Genomic DNA, 20,100 nt, shown 5'->3' on the forward strand with positions numbered 1-20,100 from the left:
ACAGTTAACAAAGTGAAGCAGCATAGAATTCATCAGTAAGATCATGGTTAACAAAGTTAAGTAGCACAGAATTCACCAGTAAGATCACAGTTAACAAAGTTAAGTAGCACAGAATTCACCAGTAAGATCACAGTTAACAAAGTGAAGTAGCACAGAATTCACCAGTAAGATCATGGTTAATAAAATGGAATAGTAAAGAATTCATCAATACAGCCACAAACAGCCAAGTTAAACCGTATCCTTTCTGAATAAGTCTCCTTGTATCCGACACAAATATAGTAACTATACAACAGATTACATTATGCCATCTTTTCAAAAAACAATAATTAGAGTTTTTTTTTTAAATATATAACAATATTTATCAAAAACAGGTAAAATTAATTTCTGTAAGAAAGAAAGGTGTGGCTAGACTTCAGATTTCCTTCCCTGTTTGTTTCATTTCTTGTCAAATGCGAGTTTAAAATAATTATGAATTATCAATATTGGTACGTTTATATGAATAATTCTACAAAATACCATAAGTTAAATAACCAATTGGGAATTTAAAAATCTGCAAATAGGGGTTGTAAAAAAAAAGTAACCAAACAAGGCTAAAGATACTCTGGACGTTATTTAGCGAAACAGCAAATCTCTGTTTTGACTCCACCAAATGTAATTCTAGGTAACAGTATGGAGCCAGAATAAAGGATTACTTGATTTGGTAGCTAACCTTGTGCATTACAATGATAATAAACATACCTTGTAGGTAGTAACTGCGGTTCATGATGATTAACTGTAGCTAATGACTATAGAACCATATTAGTTCAAGAAATGAACTTTAAGCTACAGTTGGAGATTGTAAACGTGTGTTTTAAAGCTGTTATTCTTCGAATGTGGTTAATGAAATTTAATATTATGTGTATTGAGTTTCGTGTACTCCTTCACTTCATGTATAATATAATGGTTCGTTCTCTAAAGATACCGATTGTACAGTGTACAAAGCGTTGTTAAAGTCATCTAATGTTCATGTATTATTGGCTAATAGTTCATATTTCACGCTTCACTTAAGCTTTTTAAATAAACACCTGATATTTACAAGAAAGCTAATTTTAAAGGGTAATGATAACATTGTTTACACTAGTATTTAAAATTTTAAATTTAAAATATAAAAAACCCTACTTTTTCAATACCTCTGTGACTTTCGCAGCACCTTACTTAATGTTCTACAAAAGGTTTGGGTGCAATATATCAAGCCGTTTTTGCTGTAGGCTGACAAGAAAATAATAACAGTTACCAAAGGGCCGTTTTAAATGGATTTTCTTTGTTTAACATGCGTGCTTCTTTATGGTTGTACAACCTTAGTAGTCAATAGTAGAAGTTTTAAATTGCTGTCTGAATTGAATCTTTACCGTTTAAGGTGCTTTTTACCCGAACGTTCTATTAGAGTTTCGTGTAATTCCTTGCGATCACTACTATGAACTACGGTAATTTGAATATGATCAAAGTAATGTTGGTTTTCGCTTATCAGTTTTCGGGAAGATATTGCATAATAAAACTGAATTGAAGAAAACTAAATTTGTGAAGACCAAAAACTAAGCTCTTACCTGAAGTAATAAAGACACCACGTCAGTGTGACCATATTGAGCGGCCGAATGTAACGCCGTTTCGTGATCGTGATTCTGTAAAAAAAAAACCCAAATTACTTAATCAAGAAGCATAATAAAATGGCAGGAAACTTCTGCAGTAAGTTTCTATGGAAACTAAATGGCATAAGTAACAGTTAATGAAGGTTATAAGCAAAGAATAAAGGCACTACTGCTCAATCATCTTTCCACTAAAGGTATATAAAACCTGTTTATTAAAAATCGAGTAAAATCACTGGGATGCAACACAATTGTAAAAAAAAGTTTAAAATTGATTACGATACAACATTAAAAGAAATAAAAATTATTCAGTTACGTTTGGATTTTAAAAAAGTTCCAAATACCTTCGACCATTATACTGCCGTTTTACAGAACATGAAACTGCCAATTAAATAAGAGTGAGAAACATTTTCACCCAGAGACAAAGGTTTATGAGATATAATGTTCGAATAACATTTTCGTGGTATTGCCAGCAATATGAGGCAATCGGAAAACTGTCAATTACAAAGCGTGTTAGGCATTGCAGAAGCAAAAAAAGAAAAAAAAACTTTCTTAAAAATGGTTCACAAGAATACTAGCTTTTAAATTATACTAAAGCCAATATCTCCCCCCAAAAAAAGAAATTATTGTATGCAAGTTCAGATAAAGAAATTTAAAAAAAGGCCTACGAGTAGAATTTTGTATTACACTCTCCAAAATACGTTTTACCATTTACTAACCATGGAAGATGGTGGCAGCTTTTCTTGTCTGCTAAAGGGCATAATATGATGACGCCTTCTATATGTCATATTATTATAGTAAACTACTTTAGATATCGAGATGTAAACAACTAATAAAAATACGAACAATAATCGCAAGAAACCTACCAAGCCTCAAGCAAACCAAAGAGAATCAGTTTAATCGACGATAAATATTGTACTCTTAAAAGTATAATTCTGTGTGTCCAACGCGTGTTCTTCTGGATAACTACACATAGTCGAAAAAGATGCAAACGAACCATTAAAATATTAGTTGCTACTCATAAATATTTTAATAATTCCAATTAGTTGGTTAATATGGGTTTCTTGGCAATATAGTTTAGCACTGGTACTAAATATGTACACTATTTCTACTTACGTTGAGGCTAATTATCATACACCTTTGGATTTCAGATTAATGCAGCCCTATAATGTATTTCAATGACATTTCTTTCTTAATCAGTAAATCTACAGTAAAATATTTATCGTTTCTTGAGATCGATAACGCAACACCAGGATCCTAACCTGAGTAAGAAATCCAGAGAATTGGTTACCATGACAACGCTGGAAACGTGCAGATTAGGTGAAAACGTTATTACAGGTGCACTGATTCACGTGTCATTCTCAATAGCTACTAGATAAAACCAAACAAGTTTTTCCAGAAAGCCTCCTTGTCATATTGCACAAATTAAAAAATACCACACAATAACAATGAAACAAAACTCGGCTTTGAAACAATATTATTTACAGTGGAAACTTCGGATTTACACCTGTTTATTTTACTCTCAATTCTGGTTTTATGTTGCTGTGGTAACAGATGTTTTTACAAATTCAATTTGTATATTGCCAGATAACTTCTTCCATTTCTTTTTCTACTTTCGTGGTTCTGAAGGTCTTCCAGTGCAGCATTCAAGTGCTAATGAACAAATCGCTTACTGGAAAATTCTACTCGCTCCCGTAAAGCAGTTTATTTTTAAATCGCTTATTATATTCAAACATTACTTTGACATCTATGACACTTGGAAAAAATCGAAATTAGCTATAGAACTGTATATCATTAGGTTAATGTTTACTAAAGTTTGGACTTACCGTATGATTAACGTTAGGTACAGAAGGACCATGGACGAGTAGTAACTTAACAATTTCTGTATTCCCTGTCCATGCCGCTAGGTGGAGCGGTGTTGATCCTTTGTTGTCAACGACATTTGTGGAAGCCTCGTGAGTTAGAAGAAGTGATACTATATCTCTAAGAAATGAAGGTAAGAATAATATTATTATAAACTTCTTGTGACGAAAATAAGTTTATATCAGCAATAAATAAACCAAGAAGCTCGCTTCAAGGCAAACATGTATTCCTTTGTATAAGAAATACAGAATTTTAAGTATGTTACTCATGTTATCACAACTGTTACTCTACAATTTACAGGAAAGAAGGCTTAAAATATTACCATTAAATTTCACTCATTTAAATGAGTGATTACAATTCATTTCTCCTTACGCGTCTAGCTATGGAAGAAAACAGCACAGCCTTGTAGGGTGTGATACTAAAGAAATAAACGCACAGAAAACAAAATAATAGGTGCAGATAGAGCAACAAGGACTGGTTGGTTGGTTTGGGCGTTTTATGGCGCAAAGCTAATAGGCTATCTGCGCCGAGCAACAAGGACTAGCTAGTAAAAATTCGGCAGAGACAACAAGTGGTTGGGGTTAGTAACAAAAGGTCTGTGAAGATGTAACAATAAGAACTGTCTCGGATTATTGACAGAAGGTCTGTGAAAATACAACAACAGCTGGCTGGTATTATTAACAGAAGGTCTGTGAAGGTACAACAACAAGAAATGTCTGGTATTATTAGTAAACGATTCGGCAGAATAACAACAAAAAAGGTTCAGCTGCGATTACAATGAAAAAGATTATAAAAAGTATTAAAAGTCATCTGTGATGTCACCCTAATTACGTCGTTTTGTATACAGATGGTGTAAACTTATACCAGTTATATCAATTGCTAAGAAATAAGTTCCTTCTAAACAACTTGCTGCACTAATGTGAAAACACAAAATATCGCCTGCTTAGTTATATCTTTCTTTGATGGCAGGATTTATACAATAATGACAAAAACGCTTGTAGTCAGTTATAAGCAGAAAAAAATACCTCCCAACTTTTAAAACTTGCAGAGGGAGAGAGTAATGATATGTTGGTAACTTTGTGACCTTGAACTGGATGACGAACGACCAGTATTATTAAAATTAATCCAGGTTTACTTCTGTACTCTCCCAAGGCCCAGCGGTAAGTGTGTTGATTTATATCGTTAAAATTTTGGTTTTGATGCCTACGATGGACAAAGTACAAATAACCTATTGTGTAGCCTTATGCTTTACAAACAAATAAAATTTCGTCTAAACGAAAATACAATAAAGCGAAATGAAACACTAAAAACTTCAACCGTATATATAAAACTGTGGTAAAAAATAAAAAGGAAACTAACTGATAGAGGGTATCAATTGTATTTAAACATATTGTAGTTGTACTTCCTGCCGCAGGAAACAGGCAATCCGCCTTTGAGCGTTCTATGCTCAACAAGGCCCCTGTCAAGGTCATTGTGAACGGCGCTCTCAATTTCTGATGTTTTGTATAGTAAAAAAACACACACTTATAAATTAGGTTGACGATCTAGGAACTTTTGACATCACAAAAATTACACCAGAATTTAGTCGTAACCCAAATTTCTTTTTCATCTAGAAATCTATTAAGCAACCCTTACTTGTGCCCATTAAGAGCTGAGTGGTGGAGTGAGGTGTATCCACTCGGGTCTTGGGTATTCGCTCCAGGACCTCTCCTTAAGCTGGAAGATAAGAACAACACAATTTTCAATGAACTGTATTATTAGTCGTGGAAGAAGAAGTTCAAAACAAAGACACAAAGATACTTAATGTATTAATCCAATAAATACGATTCGTGTGAACACTTACTTATTTTTTAACAGATACAAATGACGAAGAAAAACGAATGCCTTACTCTAACTGAACAAAATGACGAGTCACAATGTCACATCTGAAAAATATAAGAATAACATATTCTTAAAGTGCTATTTAACAACGTGTTACTTTGTAACAAAACAAAATTGTTGCTCACACGTCACACACTCGATGAGTCTCAACCAGTGGGCCATGAGAAGTGTAGTAATACGCTGTGACTACCCTAACTTGTACCAAATAACTAAGTACAAAAGGCTGGAAAAAAAAAAGATGTTATGCAATAAATAACATCTTTATTCTTTCTGTGCGAAAAAAATATACTTTATGTACAGGGTGGCCCGTAAGTCCCTACCCATCCATATGTTATTACGTTATATTATGTTATACTAATGATGAGTTGAAGGCAGCTGTTACCGCGGCATTTGGAACAATAATCCCTGCTATGTTGAGGAAAATGTCTCACAGAACATGGCGTCACATAATATTATGCAGCGAGAATGAGGGACAGCACACAGATACACTGGATACATAAGATATATGGATGGGTAGGGACTTACGGACCACCCTGTATAATTAAATCTCGCTGCAAAAAAAGTTTCACAAGAGATCTGGCTCTTAATTACAACTGCAGAACCTTATATTAGTTTTCGAACATCTTAGATTTGTTTATATAAATATTATTTAAACTCTAGCAATATATTTATTATCTAAACATTTATTTTGTTTTATATGTACGAAATGGTGTTGAAAAAGGTTTCTATACTTTGTAAGTTCATCATGTGTACGGATGTGTATGAAAAATGTTGCGTAATCAGAAAATACGTGGTGAAACCAGCCAGTGCAGCCAGTCTCACTCAAGTGAAATCATTATTCATGTCGAACAATGGGCGTGAATGTGTGACACACCAATTCTCAAAACAAGAAAAATAATATGTATTTTTAAGAGATTTAAAATTAGGTCATATATCTTCCAGTGTTTTCGTCGTTGAAAATTTGACACTACTACATAGACGAAGTGAAGATAAGTTCTTAGGAATAAAATACAACCTTTATACTGCAAGAGGTGTAGAAAAATGAAAGGACGTTTCTTCGAAATGTCATAAACGCTTCACTGATCAAATAACGACTTATCAGAAATTCAACTGATTATAAATCTAATACCAATATCACAATTACAATGTCATACACATACGACCTGACAAGACTGAACAGAAAGCAGTTTGTACTGTCCAAAATAACCATAACTGGAACATGATATTCTTTACGTTACTTGAAAATCGCTGAGAAAACTGTGAGAAATGCAGTTTGTGTTGTCATAACTGATTGTAACTGTAACACCAAGACGGTATCCGCAAACAATACATAGTTTGCACTATCTTAATTATCTCTAATACCAAGATTATATTCATAATGTCATGTGAACACCCCTGAGAAATACTGTCCTTTGTTTTCATGGTTAGTGTGTACTTGTAACAGTTTGAATGTTTTCTTTCGCGGCAAATCCTAATAATTTAAGAACTATCACAGGTATCTCAACTCGATCTTAGCTTTGATAAACTGGAGTTTAAACAATCATAACTGTTTATTTCAATTCTACGAAGTCAGTTAAATTAATTACTCCAAGAAAACAAATATCAGCATGTTATATAACTACTAAACGACTATTATAGTGCACTTTAACAATGATTACAATATAATAGTGTTGTTTTTACCTCATAGGGTAGCGTAATTGACTTTAAAAGTCTTATTTTTCTCTACAAGCATACTTAAATTCTATGGTTGAAATTCAATAACGTCATCACTAAATAAATTAATCTAAAAATATCAATCTCCAATGGAGTAATAAAAACAAACAATGATATGTTTTGTCTGATGAGGCCAAATGCGAGTGTGAATGGTCACTTTTCTGTAGGGCCATGTGCTGTATCAACGACGGGAAATTGAACTCTAGCTTTTAGCATAATGAGCTTGTAAACTTATCGCTGAAACATGAAAACACCGTCCTTTTAAAAAGGTATATACTTATAAAACTATTCCTCATAAAATTCTAAAACGATTTAATAATTTTTCTATTCTGATTTGAAATATTATTTCTTGAAATTACGAAACAATTGTAGCCACTAAATGCCATACAGAAACTGATCATTTAAGCTCGCTCTTAAGTTTATATAAACTACCTTCTAATGTAGTCTGTATAATACACTTCATCATTTGAAATGTTAATGTAATTTAAAAGTTTTTCATTTTTTGATCAAGCTAGGATTCACTTAATATTTTACGTCATCGTCTGTTAAAACAGATAACTCAAGTACTAATTAACATTGAAGCTTCCAGGGTGAAACCTTTTCTCTGAAGATGGCACCAGGTTTATTGTTTACGCCTTGTTCGTTTTATCACGACCCCTTAAAATAAAACTAAGTCCATGAATGTGTTATAAGTATCCATAATTTAAAAAAATACATTATTAATTTAAAGCCAACTGATTCCATAAACGAGACACCAAAGTTTTACTATTAAATGCTATTGTAGTCAATACCGGTCAGCTGTAAGCGCTTTATAGCATTCCCAACAAAGTGAACACACAAAATTATTGATTTTTATTCTATATATAGATACCATTTAAGTAATTAATACGAAATAATGTATTTTCGATTATACTCCCTAAATATATACCTTGACATATTACGTTGTAATCGGATATAACACACGTGTGCTTACAGATAACTGATCATGTCGCTCGCGTAATACATAACAAGTGAAAATGTCATGTCTAACGCGAATAATTACAGGTAGCATATCCAAAAATGACGGAATAACTGGCATAGCTACGTTTGACTTGTTTCAGAGCAAGGTTATGCAACACAAGTCAACGAATAACATCATTTATTGTCAATACCTAAATCCGATAAGCTGATGGCTGAAAATTGTCACGCAAGTATGGCGCAGCTGCTTATGGTTTAACATCTGGATAGTCTACATTCTTCTGACGAAATATTAACATGTTTTGGCTTGAAATAGTCGCATGTTCCCAGAGACCTGTAGCATTAGCATGCTGTCTATGCTTTGCACAATATGTATTGGCTTTTTATCTCGCAAATTAGAACACCTCTTTCAAACATTCTGCCTACAGACCTGATTTGTATAGTGTTAATGGCAGTACTTCTTAATTCTTTAAAACTAAGTAGACATAAAGCGCTTCTCTTCCCATTTACAAACTAAAAACAAATGCAGCGTTGCACAAGACATTTAAAATGCAGATACACCAAATCTCCACACTTATTCTTATTCACATAAGCAGGGAACTTTTCAAAGAGACTCAAAGATTTATAAGGCAAGATTTTCCGTTAGTGAAAAATACTGACTATACAATAAAATTCTAAACTTTGTTAAACACCTTTGCAAAGCTTTCTTATCAGACTTTACAAACAGTTTCCCACAACTGATGTCAGACTAATGGGCCTGTAATTACTGGACAATTTTATCAATTGCCTTGAAACGATTAGTGGCATTAGCTAACTAACTTCCAATCCTCTGGTACCTACCTATCCACTATCTAAGTATTTACAATAAAATAGTAGAAGGTGGTTCATATATCCAAACCTTAATCTCCTTTAAAACCATTGGGGAAATATTATCTGGCCCATGAACCTCATCCTTCTTCAAACTTCCCGATGTTTCTTTAAAAAACTCAGAATGAATGCAATAATCTTGATCGATTGTTGTTTCCATGTGATAACTGTTCAAGATGCGGAATACTGCTTAAAGCTTCGTTGGTAAAAACTGAAGAAAATGCAATATTTAATAACCCAGTCATCTCAAAATAATTCGATACGATTATCATCCATCAAGGGTCTTACTTCCCATCATAAGAGTTTGTCTACCTTTCATGTATTTAAACAAAAATCTACATTGCTGGTTTTTATATTTTCAGCTAACCTCTTCATATACACCCTTTTTGATTTACATAAGCTAAGAGCATACATCAATAGCATTGTTGTACAGAAAATATAAGTATCGCTGGTCTGATATTGGCACTTTACCTGAAAACGATAAAAATAAAACTGTAATGATAATAGTAATACTAATAATGGTTTGCGCGAATTACAACACAAAACGTTGTATTATCTATTATACTTCGTAAAATTAAAATTACAGTAATTCATTATATATATAAAGGATAAAATGAAAAGGGGTAGGACAATGTGGAAAGTTAACACTATTGAAATTCATTATATCTCCACCTAATAACATTAATATAAGAGCAGTGTATGATCTATCACATTAAAACAGTGCAGAGCTTTAACATTAGTATAATTCATCACAAATTTACTTGGGCTTATTGCTTTTTATATTTTTAGGTATTACTAAGGTAGATACATCAGCAATCAACTAATGATTCTAAATCGACTTTAAGGTTTATTAGGTAACTAGCTGGATATACCCGTTCCCTCACCGGAAGTCATGTAAATTCATGATTAATGAAAAGTTATACTAGGACAGGAAAAGTTGTTTCTCTTATATGTAATTGTAAAACGCAAAAACGCTCACAAGAAAATGCAAAACATAAAATGTGAAACTGTAAGTTTTCATTTACTTCTACATTCATATCAAATTTGGTGAAGATCCATCTACAGGGGGCGAAATAGTGGTAAAATAACGCCTAAATGCTCATAAAATCGCTAAATATAAAACTGAAAATTTGTATATATTTCCGCGTGGACCAAATGAGCCTCCAAAACAATTTTGGTGGAGATCCATTCACACCTTACAATGAAGTTAGTTGGACAAAAATATTTTTTTTTTTTTTTTTTGCTACTATTTTGTTTACTGCAGATGGATGTTTACCAAATTTGGCACGAAGGTTAGTTTGGTCCAAGCAGATATATATGCACATTTGCGGTTTCACATTTGGTGTTTTTCAATTCTTATAGGCGTTTTTTAGATTTACATATAAGAGAAATTTATTTTCATGTACTTATATAACCTTTCATTAATCATGAATTTACACAACTTCTGCCGAGGCGACGGGTACTCCAGCTGGTATATATATAAATAATCCACGCTCACAAAAATCTTACATTCAGAATATTTAAATAACATAAGGACAAAAATATAAACTCTTTTATCTGTCTAAAATTTAATTTATGACATTGTATTCACTCAGAAATGAAAACACGTATCAATAACTGTTCATCACGCGACTTATGATTATTACATTGATTGATTTAAAAGTAAATCGTTAACAAAGCCAAACATGGGAAATAAACATTTAAGTGAAAACAACTTAAAATGTTGATTTATCAAAAGCTCTATACACACGACAGCTTAAGAAAAACTGTTATTGTAATTAAATGTAAAATATTTAATGCTGTAAAGAAACAAAAACTAACCTCAAATTACCGCAGATTTCAAAAGAGATAATGAAAGATTACTATAACATACTGTAAACACACATTTCATAAATCAGATGATTGAAATTTTTGATAACTAAAATCGCTCTTGGAAAGCAATTACTCATTCCAACAGAAAAAACCCAACAAAACATAAATAACTCAACACTGTTACGGCCTACCGCATAATACTAAATGAATAGTAATAAGCCACGATAATGAAATTATCATAAACACCAATATCCTTAACAAATGAGCATAAAACATGAAATTAAACAGTTATAGAGAACATTTCTGGTAAGCTTAACGACTGTCTTACACGTAGAGTAGCACGAGAGAGAAATAAATGATCCAAATTATAAAAGGGCTCAGTCTGCTTGCTCCAAAATTTCGTGCAAACCACAAAAAGCGTCAACTGCGCATGACCATCGACTAAAGGAAAGATAGTTTGTTAACTGTATCCAGCTCCAACGACAAAGGGGTTACTTTTATCTGGTGGAAAACTGTAATTTGACTGTCATTCTTATTGCGCATCCACGCCCCCAAAGCGCGGAGGTTTAAGTTGTGACAATAGGTTGGCAACTACAATCACTGTATTCGTAGTCCAGCCTCTAGACGAATGATTCTCAAAGTTTTTCATCCGAGAACCACTTCGGTGGGGTAAAAATTCTGCGAACCATCTAACAATCCTACCTCAGCTGTTAATGTCTCTCGTATGGTTTGGCCGTATCGTTAACCGTCAGTTGTAAATTACGAATCACCAGTGGGTCCAGAAATACTTCATTGCTCTAGATTTCGCTTAGCCCAAAACTGGTTCACAGTTGGAAAATTCTAATTTAATTGTTGTTTTGTAAGAGATTTTTAAAATGGGTTCAGAGTCGGGAAAATTTGATGAACGTGTTGATAGTTAAGAGATATCTGAAATGGGTTCAGAGCTGGGAAGTTCCAATGAAAGTATTGATAGTTAATAGTCTTTCAGAACAAGTCCATAGCCAAACAATTCTAACTTAGTATTAACAGATAAGGACTTTCTGGATATACAAACTGTATACAATGATATCGCAAACTTAACTAAAACACCAAGCTAATACCAATAACTCAGAGACACAATGAAAAAAAATCGATTCAATTTTAAGCTCAGATCTTTCTAAATTAAGCTGTTGTCTGCTGTATCACCAACGTTTTTAATAATAAGAAAACCCTCTTTAATTAATGGAGACTTTAAATTGAGAAATTAATAAATGGTTTTCTAGTTCTGTTGTCAAAATTTCTTCATTCTTTATGTTTCCTACGTAGACTAACAACATAAAAGCCATAGTCGGAACTTAGTGTTAACAAAATGCACTGGCTTTTCTATATATTAGAATTTGCTAATCTAACTAGTTTTACCAATAATAATCTTACGGATACGCAACGAATTCATTTCATGTATGATCTTAATTTTGATTAACTCGCAAAGGTAATTTACCAACGTTTGCTTCGACTGCGCTTTACTGCTTCTTTGATGGTCAAGCTAGATTTCGCAAAATGTATTTATTTCATTAGCTGCGAAACGTGAGGTTAAGTTGTTGTTTTTTTAAGTTTCGCGCAAAGCTACACGAGGGCTATCTGCACTAGCCGTCCCTAATTTAGCAATGTAAGACTAGAGGGAAGGCAACTAGTCATCACCACCCACCGCCAACTCTTGGGGTACTCTTGTCCAATGAATAGTGGAATTGACCGTAACATTATAATGTCCCACGGCTGAAAGGGCGAGCATCTTTGGAGCGACGGGGATTCGAACCCGCGACCCTCAGATTACGAGTCGAACGCCTTAACACACCTGGCCATGCCGGGCCTAGGTTAGGGTATATTGCGGGGTGGGGATGGTAGTATTCGCCTTATTTTTTTAATAATATGTGTCAAATACATGTACAACACTCATTCCAAGTGACGGTCAATCCCACTATTCGTTAGTAAAAGAGTAGCCCATAGTTGGCGGTGGGTGGAGATGACTAGCTGCCTTTCCTCTAGTCTTACACTGCTAAATTAGGGACGGCTAGCACAGATAGTCCTCGAGTAGCTTTGCGCAAAATTAAAACAAACAAACAAACAAACAAACAAACAATCGTTCCAAGTTCCTTTATGGCTTAAGTGAAGATTATGCTTTCAGCGTCACAGGTAGTGTAAGGGTAAACTCTGCTTCGGAATCTGTTTTTGGACAGTATTGAAAAATATTTTACAGTGCGCAGGGTAACATTTCTATTGGATTTAATCGTTTTACAGCACTGAACAATATTTGGATAGTGCATACAGTAAAAACCTACTCTGGACTTTCAGTTTTCTTAGTTGTCAACAATATACATCAGTACGCAGTATAAAACCGACAATATATTATATTGTTTCCTAATAACCAATGTTATGCAGTACAGTAGGTAATATCTACTCTGAATTTAGTCGTTTCATGATACGCAAGCGACTTTCTATTATAGTGGAAGTGCGTTTGTGAAAGTTTTCAAATATCGATGCTGATCTACTGATTGTATTATTTAACCTATTTCTAAACACTGCTTTTAATTCTTTTTTGTGAACAAAAATATGCGTAACAGTTATTGATTTGCAAGCAGCTAATGTTGTAATATCTACAAATGTTTATGTTAACACATTATAACGCCCCCACGGCTGAACGGGCGAGCATGTTGATATGACGCGAATTCAAACCCGAGATCCTCAGATTACGAGTCGAGCATCTTAACCACCCGGCCATGCCGGACCTAGATGTATTTACATCAAGGATGATGAAGTTATGTTCCTGGACCAGTTTCTTACCTGGACTGTAGTCTGGGGTAGTAATTATATGTTTGGTAAAAGTACGTTTAGAATATCTGATTAATTTAAATTCTCACTGCTTATTACAGACTCTTAATTAAGTACATGGATTTTAATAAATAGCTGAATTAATATTTGATAAAAAAAAAAAACAGAACCGTCAGCATACTGGTTTTCTTTCATTTGTCCAAATAAGATAATTAAAACAATAAATTGTTCATTAAAAGAACGAACTGATTAACAAAACAACGCGTTAAAACTATTACGATTATAAGTTTGTTTTATTTACTGTTCTGATAGAGATAAACCACAAAAAACAAAAAGCAAGTTCTGTCCGTCACTGATTAAAGTGAAAAATCATTCTTCGTCAATGGTCAATAATAGAAAACAATATTTTCAATCGTTGCCTAGTGCGGTATAACCTTCTACTTGTTTAGCGTGAGATATTTTCAAACAAACCAAGTTTTAGTGCATGATTGCGTTGATTAAAAGATATTCAGTACGCAATTAAATGTCATGTCTCAATGTCAGTGTGAAGGTATACAAGTTTTAGATACTCATGAGAAAATAGTGAAAGGTATTGTCTGATACTTAGGAAAACTCCATAAAATATGTCTTAAAAATCTAACAAGTACCCACAAACAAAAGTTTATATTTACAGCGTTAATCCAAGTTTTGTTTTAAGAAGGAAATTTAACACTTATTCAATATTATAAGATAAAAGACTGATATTCTTAATTTCTGGGTATTTTAAACATAATATTATTCAGAGTTAGGGAGCTCTACTCATAACTACTATATTCTTCCTGCATTATCACTGTGTTTCAGAACATTCTTCCCTCAACCTCACACGACAATTGTATCCTGACGTGCAATCTTCCCCACGTAGTACGACATTCTCTCACCTTACATTGCAACAGTATCAGAGAGTGAGAACTACAACGTTCTTCACATAGCAACAATACCACAATGTGCAGTCTTCCCCACATAGTATGTTTTTAGGACATTCTTTTCAGAACCTCACATGACAACAATATCATCACGTGTAATTTTCCTTTTATATATTGTGAATCACGATGTTCTTACGTCATTTTTCTACAACTTCGTAGTAAACAAGATTTTGCTTTTCGTCCCGAAACGCCAGTGAATTACTTCAACGGAATTGTTAAGTAAGCATTGTCGTTATTGTTTACCATCAGTTACTTAGGTTGACTCTTCACTGGTGTGTTACAATAAACCAATATGCTGTAAATACCGGAACAGAACTGCAAACTCTTTATTATTATTAGTATAAACTCTTTAGTTTATATTTGTTTACCAATTCTAAAAACTCTCAGATAATTAATTTACTTCTTATTAAGATAAAAAAAGTTATTTTCCTGCCACGTGTGTATATATATATATATATATATATATAGTTCAGAATACATATACAGGACTCTGGAACGACATGTTGTTGTACAGCATTATGTATGAGAATTTAACTTTCATCAACTTGAACTATAGAATGAAGACTTCTGTCTATATTTTAGCCAGGTGGTTAGATCATTCGATTCGCAATCACCGAATCCTTGTCCCACCAAAGATGCTCAACCTTTCAGCCATGGGGACGTTATTATGTCATACTCAACCCCACTAATCATTGGTAAAAGTGTAGCCCAACAGTTGGTAGTGGGTGGTGATGACTAGCTGCCTTCCCTTTAGTTTTTCACTGCTAAATTACGGACGGTTAGTGCTGATAGACCTTATGTAGCCTTGCGCGAAAAACATAGCAAACAAGAATCTATATTTCAATCAAGTAAGTGACAATTTTGTCGAGTATACATTCAGTGTTCCTTTAAATACAAAGTAAATTAATATTTTCCTTTAGGAGAAGAGAAATTTCAAATAAAGTTATTTGAATCTGAAATAAAATGAATTGAACTTTTATTTGACACTGCTGTGATTGTTAATAGCATATAATCAGAAGGAAGCTAACTGTATGAATCAGAAATAAAAATAAATTATTGAAAACCATTCTATACAACAGTAAACAGTGATATAAATCAATACACTTTTAAAACAAAACCTATAATAACTGGAATACACTGAATTGGGAATTCTCGCTGTTAACGATATTTTCAGCCGTAAACTCAATGATATCTCATGTGGTTTAGTCCTAAATCCATATCTTAAGCTAATAATACAAACTTACTCCTCCTGGACAGTAGGAATGAACAGATGGCAACAAAATCGCGCTAAACGATCGTGTTAATTTTGAACTTGTTAAAAAAACATAGGAAAGTTTAAAGACTAAAAAAAGGCACATTGGCCGGATAATATTTTTGAAGGAGGTTAATAATTGGAAATATGAGGCACTTGCTACTAGTAGACCTTGAATAGTGAACAGGTGTTAGAAAATTGGAAGTTGTTTAATGTTACTTCTTTTTCAAGGAAGGTGATTAAAAAATGTCCCAGTAACGATAGACTTGTTATTCACATATCAGTGGCGAAAAGATATCTTGAAAATCTGATAAAAGATTCTTTCCAAAGTCAGAATAACTTCACTAGGAGAAAATATTACCTTAATAACCTTTTGACATTCTTTGAAGAGATAGCAGAGGAGAGTATGAATGTGGATTTAGTGTGTCTGGATTTTCAGTATGCAATTAACAAGATATCCCATACAAGGCTTGTTAAAATTTATCTCTGTAGATGTGGAGGATATGTTGGTGTATTAGATAGAACACTGGTTAGAAGGAAGAAAACAGTGAATTGTTATAAATGGAGTTCACTCAAGCTGGATTAATGTCACGATCTTAAGGCTCAGTTGAACCTCTGCTGTTTTTGATTGACAGTTTTTTAAAGCCAACTAAGCAATGTGTAAGTTAATGTCAGAGCAAACAGGATTTTAGTTCCATTTATATAAATACTGAATACAATTCTAAAGAGGTTGTAATTTAATTTTACAGGTTATTGGTTAGGCCACGTTTGCAGCATTGTGTCCACTATGGGGTTTCTTATCTTAAAAAAGATATCGAATTATTAGAAAAGGTCCAGAGGAGGGTTGCTAGGATGGTACCTGAGATAGAAAGAACAGGTTAAATTTCTTAAATTGTTATATTTTAAAACAAGAAGAGTTAGAGGGGACCTCAGTGAGTCGTTTAAGATTGTTAAGGGAGCTGTTGGTGTTGATATATATTTTTTCGTATTTAATGATAAGAATAATAGGACTTGGGGACATAAATACAAATTTTGACAGTAATCATCTTCAGCTTTATTTTTCTAACAGAGTAGTTGGTCTTTGGAATAGACTTCCTTCAAATGTGTTAGAAACAGTTTATGTAGTTTACAAGAATACTTGAAAACATTTGAATGATAGGGAATGATTTTAATTATTTTATTTTTAAAGTTTAATTTAGAGGACGAGACTGCGAAGTTAAATCAACAGGTCCCTGTTGTATTTAAATTATATGTATACCTATATAGCTAAAATTATCTTCATAAGTGTACAAGTGAATACTAATAACAAATTTATAAACATTTTATATATTATAACCAATAATACTTGTGAAATTTTAAAAGAGAAACAGAGTATTTTCAATGTAGTATTAATTAATGATTTTTTTATTTTCTAAGTAACTAAAAGTTATTTATCAAAATACTTTACTTTTTAGGATTAGGGAGAATATTTTAATGTATCACCACCATAACTATAGCTTGAACCAATCAAAATGTGATTAATATAGTAGTGTTAAAACCATTACATTGGCAACATCATTATAAGCTCATATAATAGTAAATAATTGAAATGCTTACGTCTGTTTACATCTGAAAACACCGTTAACAACGAATGTAAGAAACTGCGAATCATTGCATTGAAATCGTAATAAGTTTTGGTGTTACGATTTTAAATACCTATGGTAGAAATGGTATAATAAGTTAGCTACAATATTTATTGTGTTAAATTTATTTTGACCTATGTAAAAAGCTTGCTCTGATTAGATGTTATTGATAATGGCAATACACCGTGAGGCAGAAGAAAGTGAAATATACTTCATTTTAGTATTGTTTACATTAAAGGAATCCAGGAATATAACTCAGCGTGGACGACGTATGATGAGAGCCTTACGAATTTTTTATAAGTAAACACTGTTTTCCCTTTAAAGATCTAATGTAAGGTGTAACGATAAAACAAAGTTTTTCTTACTTTTGCTACACAATTCATAGCAAAACAACAATAACGACCTTCACAGCGCACAAATACAGCAATGTACATAATAATATGAAGTCAAACTGAGAAACAATATGAAACTGAGAAACAATATGCTGTTTAGTTTAGATACAAAAGATAGTGAAAAAGTTTTGCAAAACTTAGACATAAGACAGAGAACAAAATAAGCTTTATATAGCTTATATGTAGAATATAGGTAAAAACGCTTTACGCAGTTTAACTTTAAAATTCAGAACAAAATGCTTTATGTTGTTTGAAGCTAAAATACAGGGGAAAATGCTTTACGTAACGTAAATGTAAATTAGTAAAAAATATCTCTACATAACTTAAATGTAAAGTATATAAAAATAGCTCTGCATGACTTGGATGCAACGTATATCAAAAATAGCTCTACATAATTTGGATGTAAAGTATATTAAAGAAAAGCTATACATAGCTTAGATGTAACGTATATTAAAAATATTTCTACATAACTTAAATGTAAAGTATATAAAAATAGCTTCACATAACTTGGATGTAAAGTATATTCAAGAAAAGTTCTACATAGCTCAGATGTATCTCAGAACGGCTGGTATGAGTATTAACACTTTTATTGATCAGAAGAGAACAGCGTTTCGACCTTTCTAGGTCATCTTCAGGAGAAAGAGAGAATTTGAATGTGACTGTTGACGGACACGTATCTTAGGGAAGAAAGTATAAATGGGTACGGGATTACATGGGGTGTTGCAAGTGGGTGTCAGGTTATTAATTGGAATAGGTATAATAGTGTTCCTTTATATTGGTTTAATTTTGGTTTTAGTTGTTGTATAAGTAGGGCTTCTATAATTTTGCGTTTGTTTATATTTGTTTCCCTACTTAATATCTGGGTGTTTTCTATGGTTATGTTCTGTTTACTTGATTTGCAGTGTTCAAAAACGTGTGAAGGTGTTTTTTGTTTTGTTCTTTGAACCTAGTTTCCATTTTTCAGCTTTTTTCTCTAATGTAGAAGTCGTGGCAATTGTTGCATTGTATTTTATAAATTATGTGGGTGTTGTGTTTCTCAGTGTAATTTTTACATAGTATGGAATTTAGGTGTTTACTCGAATGTTGTGTTTTGTTATAAGTATTTTTCCAAATGTTGGCTATTTTGTCGCTGACGTCAGGAACATATGGTATGCAGCAGTATAAGGTTTTGTAGTGTGTTGTATCTAGGAATTTATTGTTGTGTGTTTGTTGTTGGTCTAGGTGTGTGCGTATAATTTTTTCTACGGTTTTTTTTAGGAAATTTGTTGATGTTGATGAAGTGTTGTTTTATTTTGTTGATTTCATTGTTAGTTTTATTGGGTGAGTAGAGTTTTGTGGCTGTGTTTATTTGGTTTCTTATGGAATGTATAATCCAGTATGGGCGATTTTTCTGTGGATTTCTATGTTGAATTGTGTATCAGTTCTAGTGATTTTGAAGTTAAGAAATACTATTTGGTTAATTTTTTTACAGGTGAACTTAATGTTGGGGTGTATCGAGTTAACGTGATTGAAAAAAAAACTGAGAACACATACTTAGTTACCACTATACTGGTACAGATATGTTGATGATACAATTGCTGGATGTAAGGTTGAATTGATCGCCTGTGATTCAATCTGTGTCATAAAAATGTTGGCTAAAACTGGTGACATGGGATTCCCCATACCTAGGCCATTTATTTGTAGGTAATTTTGGTTATTGAACATAAAGTAGGATTTGGTGATATTGAATCCTATAAGGGTTGCTAATTGGTTGCTGGGGATGTGTATCAATGGGTTGGGGTATTGGATGTAAAGTTCTAAAGCTATTTTGGAGGCTTCAGTTGTTGGGACTTCTAAAAAGTGTTATATTCGAAGAATTTTTGAACAAATTAAACAAAAGAATGGAACAAGAAAATAGGAATATTCTACTTTTCTTAGATAATACAACTTATCACCCAAAAGTTCAACTTTCAAATGTTCGTTTATTCTTTCTACCTCCATGTAGAACACGAGTTCTATAGCCACTAGATAATGGAATATTACAGTGTATAAAAATGAAATACAGAAAACTGATGCTTCAGCATATTATTGCAAACATGGACGACTGTAAGAGAGCATCTGAAATGACCATGAAAATTGACGTGTTAGATGCAATTACATTTTTAAGTCATTCAATAAAATGCGTAAAAGATGAATGTGTAATAAAGTGCTTTCGAAACTGTGGATTTATTCTTAATAATGGCGGAGATTGTGGAGAAGCTGTTTATTATGACGATTCTAGTGAAATCCAAACTCTGATTTTTGTGAACGTTGATAAGAATGTTTTAACAGAAACTGATGAAATTGATTTAAAATCTATAATAGAATCGCAAG

The 20,100-nt window shown here is 32.9% G+C and overlaps 1 protein-coding gene across 2 annotated transcripts in view; it reads right to left on the reverse strand.

Moving 5' to 3' along the window:
• Positions 1-20,100, reverse strand: part of LOC143225784 (ankyrin repeat and sterile alpha motif domain-containing protein 1B-like) — a 75,768-nt gene that overhangs the window by 34,922 nt on the left and 20,746 nt on the right. For both annotated transcript variants that reach the window (XM_076455776.1, XM_076455775.1), the window contains exons 2-4: positions 5,121-5,201; positions 3,449-3,605; positions 1,584-1,658 (exon numbers count right to left, since the gene is read on the reverse strand). In XM_076455776.1, coding sequence (XP_076311891.1) covers positions 1,584-1,658; positions 3,449-3,605; positions 5,121-5,201 — 313 coding nt within the window. The remainder of the gene's footprint in view (positions 1-1,583; positions 1,659-3,448; positions 3,606-5,120; positions 5,202-20,100) is intronic.

Source organism: Tachypleus tridentatus, chromosome 9, assembly GCF_004210375.1.
Source record: "Tachypleus tridentatus isolate NWPU-2018 chromosome 9, ASM421037v1, whole genome shotgun sequence".
Classification (NCBI taxonomy): domain Eukaryota; kingdom Metazoa; phylum Arthropoda; class Merostomata; order Xiphosura; family Limulidae; genus Tachypleus; species Tachypleus tridentatus.